The 19,784-nt window shown below is 46.0% G+C and overlaps 2 protein-coding genes across 3 annotated transcripts; one reads left to right on the top strand and one right to left on the bottom strand.

The window, feature by feature from the left end:
* Positions 1 to 143: 143 nt before the first annotated feature.
* On the bottom strand, positions 144 to 1,788 carry ROMO1 (reactive oxygen species modulator 1). Of its 2 annotated transcripts, none has more exons than XM_067707984.1 (3): positions 1,649 to 1,788; positions 1,331 to 1,461; positions 144 to 337 (listed from the first exon to the last, which is right to left on the bottom strand). In XM_067707984.1, the coding sequence occupies exons 2-3, from the start codon at positions 1,459 to 1,461 to the stop codon at positions 229 to 231; spliced, it is 240 nt and encodes a 79-aa protein (XP_067564085.1). In that variant the 5' UTR covers positions 1,649 to 1,788; the 3' UTR covers positions 144 to 228. The 2 variants fall into 2 exon arrangements, with proteins under 2 accessions (XP_067564085.1, XP_067564084.1); XM_067707983.1 differs by having other exon boundaries at positions 1,331 to 1,477; positions 1,649 to 1,776.
* NFS1 (NFS1 cysteine desulfurase) lies at positions 1,771 to 17,810 on the top strand. The gene is made up of 13 exons (XM_067707982.1): positions 1,771 to 1,906; positions 2,523 to 2,632; positions 3,348 to 3,464; positions 4,452 to 4,535; positions 7,830 to 7,982; positions 10,185 to 10,278; positions 10,965 to 11,099; positions 13,621 to 13,778; positions 14,186 to 14,291; positions 14,371 to 14,452; positions 15,089 to 15,172; positions 15,587 to 15,676; positions 17,066 to 17,810. Exons 1-13 carry the CDS (start codon positions 1,807 to 1,809, stop codon positions 17,127 to 17,129), a joined length of 1,377 nt encoding a protein of 458 aa, XP_067564083.1. The 5' UTR covers positions 1,771 to 1,806; the 3' UTR covers positions 17,130 to 17,810.
* Positions 17,811 to 19,784: the final 1,974 nt, after the last annotated feature.

The raw sequence follows: 19,784 nt of genomic DNA, 5'->3' as shown, positions 1-19,784 counted from the left end.
CTGGACCACCAGGGAAGTCCCCCCAACTTTGGATTAACAGAAAGGTCTTGTGAAACAAGACACCAAACCTCACTAGCTCACCTGCAAAGATCTCTAACCGAGCTGGGTAACAGGCTGAGAGAAAAAATGCTTCTAACAGAAACTCAGAATACTCAGACTTGTTTTATTATAGTACATGGGCTGGGAATGATGGGAGGGGGTGGATGTTGTGGGCAACCACTGCCCTGATTAGCACCGGATGCCCATCCCAATGGCCATGAATGTGCCAAAGGTGCCGCCACTCTGCATCATGGTTTTCCCGATGCCGCCCATCAGCTCCCGACCCCGCATTCCGATCCTGAGAGGAGGAAACCAAGATGGGGCCAATTGGGAACAAAAATGCAGGGAACATTAACTGCCCTTTTACAATTTGTGTTTATAATGGGCACTGCTGAAGTCTGGCAGGATATTTTCTCTTCCCATATGGGTTGTGTAATGCCAAGGAAAAGGGTCCGTTAGGGTCTCTAGGTGGATTCTGATGAATGTATCAACTGACTTCTGTTTGTGGGAGGCAACAGAAGCAGTATAAAGTACATGGACAGGGAAACCATGTTTTTGTGCTGGTTTATGATCCAATAAGACATCTGTCTTTTAGACGGTTTCCTAGTGTTAAAACAATAATAGGGATGTCAGACGTGGGTTCAAGAACTAAGAATGCAATTTACAGGCTGTGTCAAGTGTAAAATGAGGAGCACAGCATTCACAGCCCTGTCGTGATAACAGGGCATTTAGCACCGTGACTGACAGTAAGTGCTCAGTAAATGATAATTTACAATCTGGAAAAATGGGAATAGTCTCTTTTATGTGTGGAAATGACAGGGTGTAGAGTTTATCTGCTTAATTTCTACATCCTGTTCCCAGTAAATTTAATCGTTTGTTTCGCTATGCGCAATTGGAAATAAATATAACAGCAGGAAGACGGTAAGAACAGCCTTTTATTGAGCACTTAACACGTGCCAGATTGTGTGCTAAGTGTGCTCTGATTTGAGCCTTATAACTCTATATGATGTAGAGGTTACTGACCTCATTTTACACTTGAAACCCAGGCTCCAACTTGCCTAAGGTTACAAAATGAGTAAGGGGCCATTGAGTGGTTTGAGTCAGAGCTCATATTCTCACCCATTTAGGCTTCCAACCTGTCCTCCCAGACTGAAGGTGGTTAGGAAATCAGTCTCGCTCGTTATAGGGCAGCGAGGGAATTGGAAAGAAGTAGGCTCTATTCCAGCGGCAGGCCGAGTGGGGCGGGAAAGTCCGGTAGTCCCGCCCAGAGATCACGGCCCATGCCCCTCACCTGAGACAGGAAAAGGTGCCGAAGAGCGCCCCGGCTGCCATGCCCACGGCGCAACCCATCACAAAGCCCATCTTCACGCGGTCGAAGCAGCTTGGCTGTGACTGTCCATAGGGGCCCACGGCCACCGGCATCTGCGGAGTTCGAAGGCTTGGGGAGAGTGGGCCTAGCCGCCCTCCCGAGTCGGGCAGGGGGCGTAGGAGGTGGGGCAGGGAGCAGGCCGGAGGGTTCGGGGAAATCCGGGAAGGAAAAGAAGGGTGTAGCCCGGCTCCATCACCCGCTGAGCGTTCGAGTCCCCGCGCCACGGTGCCCCCACCTTACCTTGCTCGCGGCCTTGGTCGCTCAGCTCCACGTCTCACACGGAACGCGAGGCGGAGCGCACTCGCGGCCAGAGGAACCGCTTCCGGGGCGCGGAGTAGTACTTCCGGGGGCCTGTAGCTGGGGACGGCAGCCGCTTCGGGCGCAGGGCTGCCACCGAGATGATGCTACTGAGAACCTCTTGGAGGCTGGTGGCCGCGGCCGCCCCCGCCGCTCTGTGGCCGAGGGCGAAGGCACCCACTCGGGGGCTGCGCCTGCGCGGTACGCTCCGGGGCTCGCTCGCTGCCCCTTCCCCGGAGGCGAGGATCTCTCCCCTGGGCGTGGGGACGCACCTGCATATTCAGGAGCCTCCCTCTTCCGCCCGCTACCCAGACCCTCTGACCCTTCCTCTTGGCTGCACCCCTCAAACTTTCTCATGCCGGCCCTGCGAACGGTTGACTTCGCCGCGCGCCCCCCTCCCGCACTTCAGATCCTTCCCTGCAGGCCCTCAGAGCCCTTGATGCTCGGCCTTCGGACCTTTCCTGGCCAAATTTTAGAGATGCCAGTCGTCCAGCCAGTAACCTTTGAAGGAGATCTTACATACCGTCTCCACATTCCTTCTCAGTGGCTTTGCCCTTTCAGAGGTCTCCTCACTCCCAACTATGCAATTTGCATGTTGTCTCAGCACCCCCCTCCAAGAACCCTGTCTCTCTCCCTTACCTCTTTTTACAGTTGGCTCAAGTTTTATGATGTTTTGTTTCCTTTTCCACTGAGATTCGACCTCAGCACCCCTTAAATTTATCTCACCTCCATCCAGCTTTTACCTTCTGCTGTCTTGGATGCCCTGTGTGCAGAGTTGCATCCTCTCACGTGGCCACTCCGTTCTATTTTTTGTCAGTTGTAGACCATGCTCCCCAGTCTGCTGTTCCCTCAGATGCAGCCACTGCTCCGGAGGCGGAATCAGTGCTGCGACCTCTGTATATGGATGTGCAAGCTACAACTCCTCTGGTAAGGATCGAGGGGCAGCTTTCCCCAAGCTGTTTTTAGGAATTATATTGTAGAAGTGGCAATGCACAGAAATGGCTGAATCCCTGTAGAAGTAAGAGCCATTGAGAACTGTGTGTTGGGAAAAGCAATGAGCCAGGAGTCAGGAGGCTTAAGCTGTAATCCTCTAGAAATGGCTTTACTACTTACTAGCTATTGATCTTGGACACATCACTCAGTGCAGGCACTCTGGTAGTAGTTAAAAGCATAGGCTCTGGAATTAGCCGGATTGCTACTTACTACGTGAATTTGGGCAAGAATTAAATAGGTTAAAAGACATAAAGTAGCCCTTAGAACAGCGCCTGGCGCATGATAAACACTTGAATATTAATGCACGTTTTCATCAACATGTGGACTCTGTCATGTCCTGGGCTCTCGTAGATCACATTTCTTGGCAGGAGTGGAAACACCTGCAGACACGGCTATCAGAACAGGGCAATGTTTGTAGATTATCTGAGCAGATGGTAGAATAATCTGATTTAAGATGGGTTGGTAGGGGAGTATATTAGGCTAACATTTGGTTAGTACCTGAGGGGATGGAAGAATGTTTGAGGCCTAATCTAGGCAGGGTCTGAAGGGTTGGGAGCGTGCTGAGGCAGGTTGGGCAGGTCTCAGGGGATGGAGTGGGGCCCGAGTAAACTGTGGGCTCAAGGAGACTGATCTATTCTGTTATGCTCAGGACCCTCGGGTGCTTGATGCCATGCTCCCTTACCTAGTCAACTACTATGGGAACCCACATTCCCGGACACATGCTTATGGCTGGGAGAGTGAGGCAGCCATGGAACGTGCTCGCCAGGTTAGTACAGAGGACTCCAGGAGGTTCTGATGTCAGAGGGTCAGTGGCCTGTGGGAGGCATTTCTTTTTTTGTAGCTGTGGGTGGAGGTGGAAATGGCTTGGGGCTCTCTCAGGAAGAGATTCAAAGAACAGGCCTTTGGAGTCCCTCTGAAGGCATTTGATTAGTTCCCACATTTCCTAGCTAAGTGACTTTTGGCAAGTTATCTGATTTCTCGAAGCCTCAGTTTCCTCACACTGAAAATGGAGATTGGGAAGGGCCTGGGTTCGATCCCTGGTTGGGGAACTAAGATCCTGCAATCCGCCCAACATGGCCGAAAAAAGAAAGAAAGAAAAAGAAAATAGAAATTGTAGTAGTTCCTACTTCTTGGGGTTATTGGGTGGATTAAATCAGACAATTCTGGTGACGTGTTTATATATTTATTTATTTATTTATTTTTGGCTGTGTTGGGTTGTCGTTTCTGTGCGCGGGCTTTCTCTGGTTGCAGCGAGCGGGGTCCACTCTTCATCACGGTGTGCGGGCCTCTCACTGTTGCGGCCTCTCTTGTTGCAGAGCACAGGCTCCAGACGCGCAGGCTCAGTAGTTGTGGCTCACGGGCCTAGTTGCTCCGCGGCATGTGGGATCTTCCCAGACCAGGGCTTGAACCCATGTCCCCTGCATTGGCAGGCAGATTCTCAACCACTGCGCCACCAGGGAAGCCCTGGTGATGTGTTTATTAACATGATGTGTATACATGCTAAGAGCTCAATAAGTGCTTTTTCAAAAACACCAAAGTTATTATTTTGTATTGGGCTGGAAAAGAGCCTGGGATCTGGGATGTAGCTGAGTATATCCCCTTGTCTGATTCTAATGGGTACAGAGCTGCTTCTTGAGCAGTTGATAGAATACAGTGGAGCTCTTCTTGCTCCAGACCTTTGTCTTAGTTGTCTCTGCAGCTGCATTCCTGCCTAGGGAACTGATGCTACTTATTTTTGTTTCTTGGCTTGCAGCAAGTAGCATCTCTGATTGGGGCTGATCCTCGTGAGATTATCTTCACTAGTGGCGCTACTGAATCCAACAACATAGCAATTAAGGTAAGAGAAGGGAACCAAAGGGCATATCTGGGCTTTCCTGACCTGGGAGGTGGTGTCCTGCCATCATTTAGGCTCATATATATTTCCCAGCTACCCACTTTCACCCTATTGTGAAGAAAATACAGACACATACTCTTTCTGATTTGTTGCTTCCTTCAGCCCTTTGCAGTCTACTCTATCTTAAGTCTTTGCTCCTGTTGAACTGAGTTCAGTGAGGTAGTTGGATAGGAAAGGAGGTGGCTCTTGGACCATCAGCCATGTGGTGTTTTGGACGGCAGCTACTTCAAAGAGTAAATAATGGTGACTCAACCCTTTTCCCCATCCTTTTGATCTAGTCACAGTGAAGTCCAGAATACACTTGTAATTGGATATATTTCTCTGCTTCTTGTTACCAGCTTCACACATATCTGTGATTTCAGGGCTGCCTTCCTCTCAGCCTTCCCTTTCTTTCTGATGAGATCTGTCTGCAGCAAGTTCCTCCTGTTTTCTTTAGATGTCCCCGTTTTGTACTGGTTGCCGTGGTGCCTTCTGCAGACATTCACTTGATCACCCATTCTGAGATTAGTCACTCTATCCTTAGGACCTACCGATCTTCGGTGCTAACAAAAGTAAAATTCCAGTCTCAGTAGTCATGTCGGTGTTTCACAGAACATAAACACATCTGACTGGGTCTGGTTGCCAGGGTCCCTTGTGTAAATACCAAGGCTCTGATAAATTGTGGGCTGCTGTAGGTTCAACTCTGGCTCTACCCTCTCTCACCACTGTCTCTCACCTGTGTTGCCAGTATGGCTTTTTCTGACCTTGGACTGAGTAAAGGAGGCCTAGACATGGGCCAGGTTCCAGAGTCATCAGTACTCTGCCTGATCCCTTTAGAAGGAAGGTATCCTTCCTTGGGACTGCAGAGGCCACAGAGCCAGGGGTGTGGTCTCTCCAAAGATGAGAATGGTTTCTGGAATGGGGAGCATTTTCAGAACTTAGAAAATGTTTGCTTTGAAGGTTTCCACAGATTCCCAAACCTAGAGGCCAAGGATTGCTAGAGTAGTTGCGACAGCTTTCCTCTGGTCTCCTGGACGGGTAGAGTAAATATCTGTCTGCTATTAGAGGATTCAACACTTTGGGTAAGTGAGATAGGAGGTGGGGAGGGAACTTCTAATGTTTTCATTTTTATGTTCCTTGTCCTCAAGAACATACAGTTTTTATGTAGTTATAATTTTGGCCTAATTAGTTTCATATTCTGCTTTTTTATTTTTTATTATTTTTTTTTTTGCGGTACGTGGGCCCCTCACTGCTGTGGCCTCTCCCGTTGCGGAGCACAGGGTCCGGACGCGCAGGCTCAGCGGCCATGGCTCACGGGCCCAGCCGCTCCGCGGCATGTGGGGTCTTCCCGGACCGGGGCACGAACCCATGTCCCCTGCATCGGCAGGCGGACTTTCAACCACTGCGCCATCAGGGAAGCCCCATATTCTGCTTTTAAAGTAGTATTCTTATAAGCTCTGGGAGGGACTGGGTTGCACATTTTATTTATTTTAATTTTTTTAAAGGAATTCATGCATATGTGGTGAGATTTTGTTTTTTTTTAACCCTATGGAAAGGTTTAAAATAAAGTGTAGGTCTTCCACTTCTTCCTCCCCTATTCTGACCTCAAGTCTGTTTAGTATTGTTCTAGAAAACAAATTATACATACATATGAATTTGCTTTTAATATTTTCACATATTGTAGCATGCTACATTTATTCTTCTGTAACCATTAATAACATATCCTATGTTTTTCCATTTCAAACTCGATAGTTTTTAATATAACTAACTATATTCTTTTTCATGGAGTTGTGTTATTGCAGTTTACTGTTCATTTCTCTGTTGTTGGTGTTTAATCTTTCTATTTTTTTAAGGATTGTAAATATAACTAAAGCATATTTTGCCTCTAAAGCTTCATCTATCCTTTGAAATATTTCCCTAAGGCAGGGGTCCCCAACCCCCGGGCCATGGACCGCTACCGGTCTATGAACCAGGCTGCACAGCAGGAGGTGAGCGGCAGACGGGCGAGCGAGTGAAGCTTCATCTGCCGCTCGCCATCGCTCTCATTACTGCCTGAACCCTGCCCCCCCCCCCCACATCCATGGAAGAACTGTCTTCCATGAAACCGGTCCCTGGGCCAAAAAGGTTGGGGACCGCTGCCCTAAGGTAAATTCCCAAAAGAGGAATCACAGTAAAGAGTGTGAATTCAGCTTTTAAGACATCTTTGTAAATGATTTCTGAAGAGATTATAGTGTAAATAATGCTATCAGCAAGGAATGCGTCTATGAGTTTCACTTCTGCACTGCCAGCTTTGGGTATCACCATATTTGCATGTTTTGTATTTAAATAGAAATAAAAGAGACAGACTTTTCCTGGGATGCAAGGATAGCAATGTTCCCCATTTTCCACCTATGGTACAATAAAAAATATATTTGGTCTTTGTCCTGTGTTCCTGGCACAGGGCTTCTAAAACCTGAATGCTAGGAATGTGTTTTGTTATTCATAACAAGCCCCTTTGCCATACCTGAGTTTCTGGTGATGAAGTGATTCATGGTGGGCCCTTAGATAGTTTCAAGGGACATGCTGGCCACTCCAGAAGGACCAAGAATGTGATTAGAGAGTTGTAACTTTCATCTGGGGAAGAGAGGGGGGCTGGAGATTGAGTCCAGTCATATGGCCAATGATTTAAGCAGTTGTGCCTGTGTTATGAAACCCCCATAAAAACTCTGGAAAACAAAACTCAGAGGAGCTTCCAGGTTGGCAAACTCATGGTTGTACTGGAAGGTGGCATTCTTAGATTTACGGGGAGAGGGCATGGAAACTCTGTGCCCCTCCCTGCCCCAGAACTCACCCTGTGCATCTCTTCCATTTGGCTGTTCCTGGGTTGTATCCTTTGTGATAAAGCTATGATAGTAATATAGTGTTTTCATTGAGTTCTGTGAATCACAGAGAATTATTGAACCTTAGGGGACTGTGGGAAGCCCTGTATTTGTAGCCAGCTGGGGAAGTATGGGTGGGTGACTTGTGACACCTAGGCCTTATGGCTGGCATCTGAAGTAGAGGCAGTCTTGCGGGACTGAGGCCCTTAACCTGTGGGATTTGCGCTAATTTGGGATAGTTAGTGTCAGAATTAAATTGAATTATAGGACATGCAATTGGTGTCAGATAATTGATGTTGGAGCATACTGCCCTTGTCCACTTACTCCCTACAACTAGGATGGAAGTCACTGCTGTCTCTCTGAGTATATTCTTCTTCCTTTCACCACTGCCAATTTCTAGGGGGTGGCCAGGTTCTACAGATCACGGAAAAAGCATTTGATCACCACGCAGACAGAACACAAATGTGTCTTGGACTCCTGCCGTTCACTGGAAGCTGAGGGCTTTCAGGTCACCTACCTCCCAGTGAAGAAGAGTGGGATCATCGACCTGAAGGTAAGAGGGACAAAATAGGAGGAGCCTGGCTTCAGCCTATAAATCTATCTCTTCAGCCTCAGCTGGAGCTTGAAGGACTAGATCTAATGGTGACGGAGGGGTTTAGAGAAATATGCCTTGCAGTGGGACTCAGAGTATGTTCCCCTTGAGTGTGTACCATCCTCCTTTTTTGCTGAAGATTTGTTTCTCAGCTTTTTTGGTGCTTCCTGGTCTGTGTGACAGCCATCGCGGGAAAGCTCTGGCCTCCTTCTCCCTGCACTGATGTTTCTCATCCTTCAAAAGAGTAGGTGTAGTTTTTGTGAATAATATTTCCCTTTTTGGCCCATATCTTTATATGTCAATTTTGGGTCCGAGTATCTTCTCCACCAAATTTTGGATATCAGCATCCCTAGACATCCCTAGACAAATCCATCCCTGGACAGATCCCTGTGATGTGCAAATAGAGATAATTTTACTATTTTCTTTGCAACCTGGAGGGCTTTTATTTCTTTTTTTTGCCCAGTTGAATAAAAGTGGTGAGAGCAGATACCCTTGTTTTCTTCCTGATCTTAGATGAAAGCTTTCACCATTAAGTAGGATGTTAGTCCCTGCCTTCAAGGAGCTTATATTTTAGTGAAGGGGACAGTTAACATGTAAACAAACACATAAATGAAATAATTATGAATTGAGATATATGCAATAAAGGAAGTAAACAAGAAACTGAGAGAAACATAACATTGAGAACCTACATTAGACCAGTGTCAGGGAAAGTATAATAGATGTTGGGAGGTTGATTACTAGTTTCTTTAAGATAAATATTTTAGTCAAATGTGGTCCCTACCTCAGTGTTGAAAATAGTAGCCTTGTTTTTTACTACTTACTTTGTTCTTTGCTGCTTTTTACTCTGACAACCTTATGTAGGAAAGGCTCCCCCTCTTTTTTTTTATTAAACTTTTAATTTTTAAATAATTATAGATTCTCATGCAGTTGTCAGAAGTAATACAGAGAGATCTCATGTACCCTCTATCAGTTTCCCTTAATGATAACATCTTACAGAAGTATAGTATAATATTACAACCAGGATATTGATGTTGATCCATCTTGCTCTGATTTCCCCAGTTTTACTTGTACACACTTGTGTGTGTGTTTAGCTCTATGCAGTTTCATCACATGTGTAGTTTCATTGTAACTATCACTACAATGATGCTTCATGGTCTTTTTTTTTTTTAAGATTGATTATTTAATTAATTATTTTAATTTTGGCTGCGTCAGGCCTTAGTTGTGGCACGCAGGATCTTTGTTGAGGCATGCAGGATCTTTCGTTGCGGCGCGCAGGCTCTTCATTGTGGTGTGCGGGCTTCTCTCTAGTTGCGGCCTGCGGGTTTTCTCTTCTCTAGTTGTGGCACGCAGGCTCCGTGGCACGCAGGCTCCAGGGCGCGCGAGCTCGGTAGTTGTGGTGCATGGGCTTAGTTGCCCCATGGCATGTGGGATCTTAGTTCCCTGACCACGGATCAAACCCAGATCAGATCCGCCTGCATTGTAAGGCGGATTCTTTACCACTGGACCACCAGGGAAGTCCCATGGTCTTCTTTTAAAACCACTAATTTGATCTCCATTTCTTTAATTTTGTCTTTTCAATAATGTTACGTAAATGGAATAATATAGTACGTAACCTTTTGGGATTGACTCTTTTAATTTAGCATAAGTCTTTGGCGAGTCATTTAAGTTGTTGCATGTCTCAGTAGTCTGTACCTTTTTATTGCTGAATAGTATTCCATGTAATGGAAGTACACAGTTTCTTTAACCATTTACCTGTTGAAGGACATCTGGGTTGTTTTTAGGTTTTGGCTATTATGAATAAAGCTACCATGAACATTTATGTGTCGGTTTTTTGGTGTGAATTTAAGTTTACATTTCCCTGAGGTAATGCCCAAGAGTGCAACTACTGGGTCATATGGTAATTTCATGTTTAGTTTTATAAGAAACAAAAACTACCAAACTGTTTTTCAGGTGGTTGTACCATTTTAGGTTCCCACCGGTAGTATATGAGTGATCCAGTTTCGTTGCCTCCTCGCCAGCATTTTGTGTTGTCACTATTTTAATTTTACCCACTCCGGTAGGTGTGTAGTGAAAGGCCCCTTTTCAAGACTAAGCTTGCATACATTCTGAGTTAGGGAGGACTGTGTTGGTACTATATAGTTTCCTTACTCCTGATGTTCTTAGGAACTAGAGGCTGCCATCCAGCCGGATACCAGTCTGGTCTCAGTCATGACTGTGAACAATGAGATTGGAGTGAAGCAACCCATTGCAGAAATAGGTGAGTATCATGGGTGGACCCTGACGCTTGCCCACCACTGAGATCCATCTGAGGAGCAGGACTGGACTAGGATCTGTAACACTTTATAGAATGAGGTAAGGAAACCAAGAGAGAGAGCGCTTCAGTTCCTTGATCAAGGACATATTGTAAATAGCACAGCTAGTATTTGAATCCAGGTGTAGTACCCTTTATGTTGTTTTCATTTTATTGCACTTGGTGCAGAAAACAAAACAAAAAACCTCCACCTTTTTTCTCTTCCTCTTTTACCTTTTTTGTTTTAGAACATCTCTTTACTATGCTCATAGAGCCAGAGGCACTCGCCCTGTAACCTCTTAGGTACATTAGCAAATAGATCTGTTAATCTTTGCTTCTTTTAAATCAAAAGGATCTAAAAGTTAATCTGATATATTGAAAGGCCAGTGTTAATGAGGTAGGAAGAGTCTTATGAATCAGAATATTGGGGGTGTTTTGATTGGGTGTTTTGCATTTGCTCTTGTTTATTCTAGTCAAGGACACTAGAGCTGAGAATGAGAGACAGAGACAGAAAGAGAGAGAAGTGATTTACTATGTGGCTAGTGGCCAATGCCTGTATAATTTTGCCTTAGATCTCATGGTACATTGTGGGACCACTGCCAGGTTACTTCCTAACATTGTGCTCTGGTTCTTCCCCTTTGTTGTTTTCTCAGGGCACATTTGCAGTTCCAGAAAGGTGTATTTCCATACTGATGCAGCCCAGGCTGTTGGAAAAATCCCACTTGACGTCAACGACATGAAAATTGATCTCATGAGCATCAGTGGTCACAAAATCTATGGTCCGAAAGGTACTAGCCCCTCCTAGAGTTCCTCCTCTCTGGACCTCCCGGCAAACTCTTTGACAGGTGTTCCTGGGACTCATTGGGCACTCTCACTGCTCTCAGAGGAAATTGTATATTCAGAGTGCCCTGCAGAATGCAAGTGTCATTTAGCAATAGCTAGGAACATGTGCTTATTGGTAGCTTCTAGCAGTTACTATATAGCAGGCCATTCTTCACTGGTCTCTTTAGAAAATACTTTCATGTAGATGTTAATTTGGTTGAGGAACAAAGGTTTTGTCAATCAAATGAGCTGGATAAGTCCAGTTATCTTGTCTACCCCACTGTGATTTGCAGATCAATATTCTTTGAGTTCTTCATTCCCTCGTGTCTTGCTTTAGCCTTAGGGGAAGATTGTATGGGCTTTTATGTTTCTTGGTGTTTATTCCTAGTTTTAGTAGTCTTTGCTCCTATTAATCTCTCAAGGATACTTGTCTGTTTCCTATGGTCCTATTGGTCTAGGAATGTTTTCTAGCTGGAATTCTGCCTCTGCACCCCAATCTTTGGGAAGAGACTATTGTCCTCTATTTTATGGAGGTAGCCATCCAAAATGAACAACTCCTTCTCTGTCTCTTGGGTGAGGGCCTGTGGTGGTTGGTTATGCCAGTACGCTTGCTGTGTCTGCGGGGTGTGTCATCTGGATGTACACCTTGTGGAAAAAGGTGTGATAACTCCTGGAAGTATATAAGAGGGGCTTCTTCTAAAGGCTCCCAGAGGTTGTAAGGAGTGTTTTTGTAAGCCCAACAGGTGTTCTGTCTTTAACTAAAATTGGCTTATTGGCTTTTTTTGTACCTAAATCTGTTTTGATAAAATTAACTCATATTGAGCAGGAGCTCTGATCAGCACGTAAATGTATACAGGTATCCCTCACTATCCAAACTCTTGCTTGTTGAACTCAGGATCTAAATAGATTTAGATAACATTGTATCCTTCACTATCCAGATGTAGTATCTGAGCACTGACTCTCTGAACCTGGGAACTGCAGAGATTCAGACAGTGTAGGATACTTGAATTTGATTTTATTTTAATGGGGAAATGAAATATTTCTTAATAAATGCAGCTTGGCACATAAATTATTTTAAAACTAGGGTCCTTCATAATAAATTTGGGAACCATTGCCTTACTTGCTATGGTACCTGTAGTCTCTGCCTCAATAAGTCAGTAGTTGTTCTGTGAGGGAGAAGGTGACCTTCAGCAAGTGCTCACTCTATTCAAAACCCTTGGCTACTTAGTGAATATCTTTGTACATTCATGCTCATATTTTGGTATGAAATTCCTATAAACAGATTTGCTGAGTCACAAGTTGTATACATTTTTAAGTTTTGATAGACCCTAGGAGATTATGCTAATTTTTACTTCCATTCTGACTTCTCCCCTTTTTTTCCCCCTCAAGGTTTTAATTTTTTTTTAAATTAAAAATTTTTATTCTATTTAGACAAGGTAATATGGTTCAAAATTCAAAAGCTGCAAAAAAGTACACTGTGGAAAGTCTCTCACCTCTGTCTCTAAGCCATGCAGTTCCCCCTAGGGAGACAGTTTCTTGAGTATTTTTCTAGAACTATTTTATGCATTTATAATCACATATATGGGACTTCCCTGGTGGCACAGTGTTTAGGAATCTGCCTGCTAGTGTAGGGGACACGGGTTTGAGCCCTGGTCTGGGAAGATCCCACATGCCGTGGAGCAGCTAAGCCTGTGCACTGAAACTACTGCGCCTGCGCTCTAGAGCCCACGAGCCACAGCTGCTGAGCCCGTGTGCCACAACTATTGAAGCCCGCGCCACCTAGAGCCCGTGCTCCACAACAGTAGCCACCGCAATGAGAAGCCCGCACACCACAACAAAGAGTAGGCCCCGCCCACCGCAACTAGAGAAAGCCCATGCACGGCAACCAAGACCCAACGTGGCCAAAAATAAATAAATAAATACATTCATAATCACATATATACTTCCCCCCTTCCCCTTTTTACTCAAACAGTAGCATACTACACTCATTGCATCTTCACCTAACAATGCATCTTTAATTTTTTTAAACTGAAGTACAGACATTATCACATTTCACCAGTGTTCTAACAATGTATCTTGGAGATTTTATAGTGGTAGTACAGGAGCTTCCTCATTCTTTTATACACCTCCTTTGAATTTCAGGCATGGATGTACCATAATTTATTTGCCCATTTTCCTGATTATGGACATCTAAGTTGTTTCCAATTTTTTGCTATTATGAATAATGCTGCATTGCATGATGTCATTTTATACATGCATAGGGAGCTACTTTAAACCATTTTGGCTGTCACTCCTTCTGGTACAAAATAATTTTGATAAATATTATGCTTTTGCTGCTGTTTCTTCTTTTCCCCCAATCTTTTTTTTTTGAAAAATGTCAAGCTTACAGAAAAGTTGAAAGAATATTTTGACCCCTTTGAAAAGTGATATATTGTTTCATCTGCATTTTCCTTTTTCTCTTTTTTTGTAATAAACTTTGTTTCCCAGGGGTTGGTGCCATCTACATTCGCCGCCGGCCCCGTGTGCGTGTGGAGGCCCTGCAGAGTGGAGGGGGGCAGGAGCGGGGCATGCGGTCTGGGACAGTCCCAACACCCTTGGTGGTGGGGCTGGGGGCTGCGTGTGAGGTGGCACAGCAAGAGATGGAGGTATGCGGAGAGCAGTTCCCTCCCACAGATTCTTCCCCTGTGCTGGGTCTCCTGTGTTGAGGCTTCTGGGCATGACTGGGTCAGATCTTTGCCAGAAGAGGAGGTTTAAGAAAACCATCTTTGTCCCAGTGCTTCTGGCATCTTATTGAGGGAGGTGTTATGGGCTCCAAAATCCAGGCCCTTCAGTAGTTATCAGCTCATTTATTCTGGGTTATTGAAACCATCTGTCCAGTTATTGAGCATCTCTGTGCTCAGTGCTGGGGATACAGTGGTCTCCATGAGCAACACAGGGCAATAGGTGGGTCAGATGCCCAGTCACTTCTGGGCACCGGGCGGGGCTCCTCGTCCTGTGTGTTTCTGAGCTGTTAATGGTCACTATGCTTAGTCCTCCCTTGCCTGCTCCTCAGTATGACCACAAGCGGATCTCCAAGTTAGCAGAACGACTGACACGGAAGATAATGAAGAGCCTTCCAGACGTGGTGATGAATGGGGACCCTGAGCACCATTACCCAGGTACAGACGTGCCCATTCTGTCCCCATCTGGAAGAGCTGGAGACTCTGAGCCTTCTCTCATAGTAATTCACTCTTCCAGGCTGTATCAACCTCTCCTTTGCATATGTGGAAGGGGAGAGTCTGCTGATGGCACTCAAGGATGTTGCCTTATCCTCGGGAAGGTGAGTTGGATTGGATAGACAGGGACTGTGGCAGGACCAGTTAGTCTGGCTTTAAGTGTTAGGTTAATAAGCTTCCCATTGTGGAGATGACAGGCACAAGAGCTCTTAGTTGAGAGTAAAAGTCATTTTGTAAGCACCTATTTTTAGCTGACTGGGCACAGGCTAAAGTTTGCCACCCTAGGAGGGCCTCCTGTGGTAGAGTTTTGTGCCTTTTGTGGTCCCAGGAGATGCATGTATCTGTTCTAGTGTTATTCTGGTAGTTCTGTTACAGGCCTCCAGAGTTCAAGGATGCTTCAGAGGCCACCAAGGGTTTAGCTGCTGTCCACGCCTGTACAGATAATGCATTTGGTTGTAGGGGAGTGAGCACCTGGTGCTCTGCTGCCTCTTGGTGTCACACCTAGCTCACGTGGTATCATGCTCTGTCATGCTTTGGCAGTGTCCTTCTCAAGGAGGTTATCCTTCACAGGAGCCAGAGCAGCTAGCAGCGTCTGGCCCTTTTGCTGTGTCAGATTAGAATGTCTCTTTTGTCTCCATGGTATGACTCCAGGGGTCTGGGGGTGGGAGCAAGACTGGAGGTTTGTGGCCAAAAGCAGATTTATTGCTGAACTGAGCAAGGCTCTGTGTCTTTCTCCTCAGCGCCTGCACCTCTGCATCCCTGGAGCCCTCTTACGTCCTTCGAGCAATTGGCACTGATGAGGATTTAGCTCACTCTTCTATCAGGTCAGTCATTTGAGCTGCAGCATTTATGGAAGGCATCCTCTTTTGTATTATTCTTCTCCTGTTAGAGTCTTCCTCAATTTAGTTAAACTTATCCCTTCTTCATTCTTCATGAAAGTTTCTCGAGCAGTGTTTTGCAGACCTTATTGACTGTCACCTGGGAAGTCTGTGAAAGATGAAGAGGTCTGAGTGCCACACTAGAGATTCTGATTCATTAGGTTTGGAGGAGGAGTAGGAAACTTCTAGAGTGATTCTCAGGTGGCGCACAGACCATGTTCGCAGAAACTCTGCCCTCTAGGGGAAGGACCATGTTCTCTCCATGTCTTTTGTGGAGTAGATCCTCATTGAGTATTTGCTGAATGAATTTACCCTGGTGCCACAGGTCTGATGCAGAGCTCCTCTCTGTGTCTTTTTCAGGTTTGGAATCGGCCGTTTCACTACAGAGGAGGAAGTAGACTACACAGTGGAGAAGTGCATTTACCATGTGAAGCGTCTTCGAGAAATGAGGTATGCACTATTGTACCAGAGACCCTTTGGAAGAAATTGCTGTGCTGGCTCCTCTCTTATCCTTAGGCTGTGTATTCACACTGCCAGAAATTAAAGTTTGAGAATCCTTGAATTTTAGGATTTAGAGATACCACAAAGCAGGAAAGTGGATCCTCTTGGCTACTTGTTTTCAGAGTATGAAAAGGTGTCTTTAAAAACTAAAGAACTGGACTTCCCTGGTGGCGCAGTGGTTAAGAATCCGCCTGCCAATGCAGGGGACATGGGTTTGGGCCCTGGTCCGGGAATATCCCACATGCCGCGGAGCAACTAAGCCCATGCGCCACAACTACTGAGCCTGCGCTCTAGAGCCTGCGAGCCACAACTACTGAAGCCTGAGCGCCTAGAGCCTGTACTCTGCAACAAAAGAAGCCACCGCAGTGAGAAGCCCGCGCACCACAACAGAGCCCCACTCGCCACAACTAGAGAAAGCCCACACACAGCAACGAAGACCCAACACAGCCAAAAATAAAAATAAATTAAAAAAATTTTAAATAAATAAATAAATAAAATAAAATAACGGGGAATTCCCTGGCGGTTCAGTGGTTAAGACTCTGCACTTCGGGGCTTCCCTGGTGGTGCAGTGGTTGAGAATCTGCCTGCTAAGGCAGGGGGCACGGGTTCGAGCCCTGGTCTGGGAAGATCCCACGTGCCGCGGAGCAACTAGGCCCGTGAGCCACAACTACTGAGCCTGCGCGTCTGGAGCCTGTGCTCCGCAACAAGAGAGGCCGCGATAGTGAGAGGTCCGCGCACTGTGATGAAGAGTGGCCCCCACTTGCCACAACTAGAGAAAGCCCTCGCACAGAAACGAAGACCCAACACAGCCAAAAATAAATAAATAAATAAATAAATAAATACTCCTGTTCTCTGTTCAAAAAAAAAAAGAAAAAAAGACTCTGCACTTCCACTGCAGGGGGCACGGGTTCAATCCCTGGTCAGGGAACTAAGATCCTACAAGCCATGCAGCCAAATAAATAAAATTTAATTAAATAATGAAAAACATCTGAATTTATTCAGTTCTTTAGGGTTTTTTTTGTTGTTTTTTTTTGGCCGCGTGGGGTCTTCTTTGCTGCGTGTTGGCTTTCTATAGCAGCGGCGAGCAGGGGCTTCTCTTGTTGCGGAGCACAGGCTCTAGGTGCACGGGCTTCAGTAGTTGTGGCACGTGGGCTTCAGTAGTTGTTGCTTACATATAGCTGAGAAAGACTTGATAACCTCTTGTGTTGGGGTCTATCAGGGCAAGGAGGTAGAGGAGAGACAAGAGCAGATGGAGGCAAGTCAAGGCTTACAGCCTAGTAGCCAGTGCTGGCTGCTTCCTAAGCCTTCACTCATCCAAATACCTCTTCTCTTTGGCAGCCCTCTCTGGGAGATGGTGCAGGATGGCATTGACCTCAAGAGCATCAAGTGGACCCAACACTAGAAGAGTGGGCCTCTGACTTTGTGCTGGCCTGGCGTCTCCTGCCTCATCAACCCATGCACAGCCAGGTACCTTGTTACCCCCAGTGGCTGCTCCATGTTCACACCAGAATTGGTATAGCCCGGTTGACTTCAGCATTGGCCTGCTTCCAAGACAGAAACATGAGAAAACTATCTTTCTCCAGCCTCAGCTCCTTTGGTGGGGAACACTACCCATTTCTCTCCAGGAGTCCTTCTGTAGTCTTGTAGTGAGTGGATGTTCTCATCCTGAAACAGGAGGGACATTTGCTATGAATGATACTGCTACTGCTTGGGGAGCCCATACCCTTGGTGGGGGGAGCCCGAGGAACCAGAAGAAGGCTCTTTGTTCAGGGACCCTGATGCTCTACTTGGACGTTTGAGTTGTTGCTTACTGCTGCTCAGAGAGATTGACTCCTTCAGAATCAAGCATAATCATCTACGATTTCATCTTTTTCGTGGCTCCAAAGGCTACCTTTTCATATTGACTATAGACTGAACAGCAAGTTTCTTAGAAGGCTTGTCTCCTTTGTGTTCTTGTCCTTCTTTTCTTTTGACCTAATGGAGCCAGAAATACGTGTATGACTCTACCTATTATTGTACTAATTTGTTTCTTTTAAAAAAATTGTTATTTTGCAAATTAGAGAAATAAAATCACCTTCCTCTATTTATTCTGTGACTTTATGAGAGGCTCAGGGAGAATTCCAATCTGTACTTGGGAATTGTGGAGTAAGACTACCACTCCACTTGATTTCCATAGCTGAGTCTGCTTGCCTATCTCTTCCGTCAACAATGTGCATGCCTCTCAGGTGCCTGACATTATTCTGGATATTGGGGATAAACTGGTTAACAGGATCAAAAAGGACCCTCATTGAGCTTTCATTCTAGTAGACAGAAAGTAAGAATTAAACAAAAAGGCTATTATAGATTGTGATGAGTGCTGTGGCAGAAATAGAGTGGTAAGGGGAAGTAATGGAGAAAACCTACCATGCTGGGTGTACCAGGAAAGATTTTTTTGAGCAGGTGTTAAGCAAAAAACATGATTTCTAGCCATCGAAAGAGCTAGGGATGAGTGAGGAATAAGAAGGAACAGCAAGAGCAAAGGGCCTGAGGCATAAAGAAACACGGTGTGTTTGAGAAACTGAGAGAAGGCCAAAATAGCCAGAGTAGAATTTTTCCATTTGTGGGTCTGAAACCACAGGTGGGATGTTACCAGCACTAGAAAGGGTGAGAGAAAAAATTTTAGAGTACATCACACAGATATTTTTAAAAATTTTATTGAAGTATAGTTGATTTACAATGTTGTGTTAATTTCTGCTGTACAGCAAAGTTACTCAGTTAAATATATATATACTCTTTCTCATATTCTTTTCCATTATGGTTTATCACAGGATATTGAATATAGTTCCCTGTGCTATACAGTAGGACCTTGTTGTTTATCCATCCTATACATACTAGTTTGCATCTGCTAATCCCGAACTCCCAATCCTCGCCCCCCCCCCACCCTTGGCAACCACAAGTCTGTTCTCTATATCTGTAAGTCTGTTTCTGTTTCGTAGATACGTTCATTCGTGTCATATTTTAGATTCCACATATAAGTAATATATGGTATTTGTCTTTCTCTTTCTGACTTACTTTGCTTAGTATGATAATCTCTAGGTCCATCCATGTTGCTGCTGATGGCATTATTGCCGTGGAGTGCGGCGATGGGGCTGGCAACGCAGGTGATAAAAGAATTTACTGGGTCAGAAGTGAGGGTAGAAAGCGAGATTTATTGAATACACTGCAAGGGAGCAGCAGGCGAGACCAAGAGGGGGTCTGCTGGGGGAGAGAAACTGGGCTTCTTTTATGGTCTCTTCTGGTCACCCTTGGGCGTCAAGGGCATTTGTCCCTGGGAAGGGGCCCTTGGGGCTTGGGGACCTCCCTGTGGCGCATGGGGCCTTTGAGTGGGGGATGGCCCTCCCCCTTGAGGGAGAGAGGGACAGTCGCGTTTCCAGTGGCCACGTTGCTTGCGGTTGAGACAAGGCCCTAGAGGCTTGGAACATTCCCAACTGAAGAGCCCTGGTTGGCTGCAGTGGAAGCAGGAATGGGCCAGGGCGGCTGTCCCCTTTGGTTGGCTGGGACAAGCCATGGGGGTGCCCGAAATGGACAGCAAGCTAACAATTGCGGTTGCCATGTATTGGGCCTGCCGTTTGTTTACCTCTTTCATCTTCCCATTTAGCCCTTTGGACTCTCGAGGCCTCCTCCCGGTTATTAAAGACCTTGAAGGCCGTATCTAATAGGACGGCAAAGGGAATTTGGTGTCCCTTTTCAAGTTTTTGGAGTTTTTTTTTTTTTTTTTGTGGTACGCGGGCCTCTCACTGCTGTGGCCTCTCCCGCCACGGAGCACAGGCTCCGGAAGCGCAGGCCCCGGAAGCGCAGGCCCAGCGGCCATGGCTCACGGACCCAGCCGCTCCGCGGCACGTGGGATTCTCCCCGACTGGGGCACGAACCCGCGTCCCCTGCCTCGGCAGGCGGACTCCCAACCACTGCGCCACCAGGGAAGCCCAAGTTTTTGGAGTTTTGTCTGATATCAGGTGAAGCTTGGCTGGTAAAGTGAACGGCCAGAATAGCTAGTCCCTCTGGACTCTCAGGGTTTAGG

The sequence above is a fragment of the Pseudorca crassidens genome, chromosome 15 (assembly GCF_039906515.1).
Source record: "Pseudorca crassidens isolate mPseCra1 chromosome 15, mPseCra1.hap1, whole genome shotgun sequence".
NCBI classification, from domain to species: Eukaryota; Metazoa; Chordata; class Mammalia; order Artiodactyla; family Delphinidae; genus Pseudorca; species Pseudorca crassidens.
Note: the sequence above shows the minus strand (reverse complement) of the source record. Positions and strands in the feature narration are given on the sequence as shown.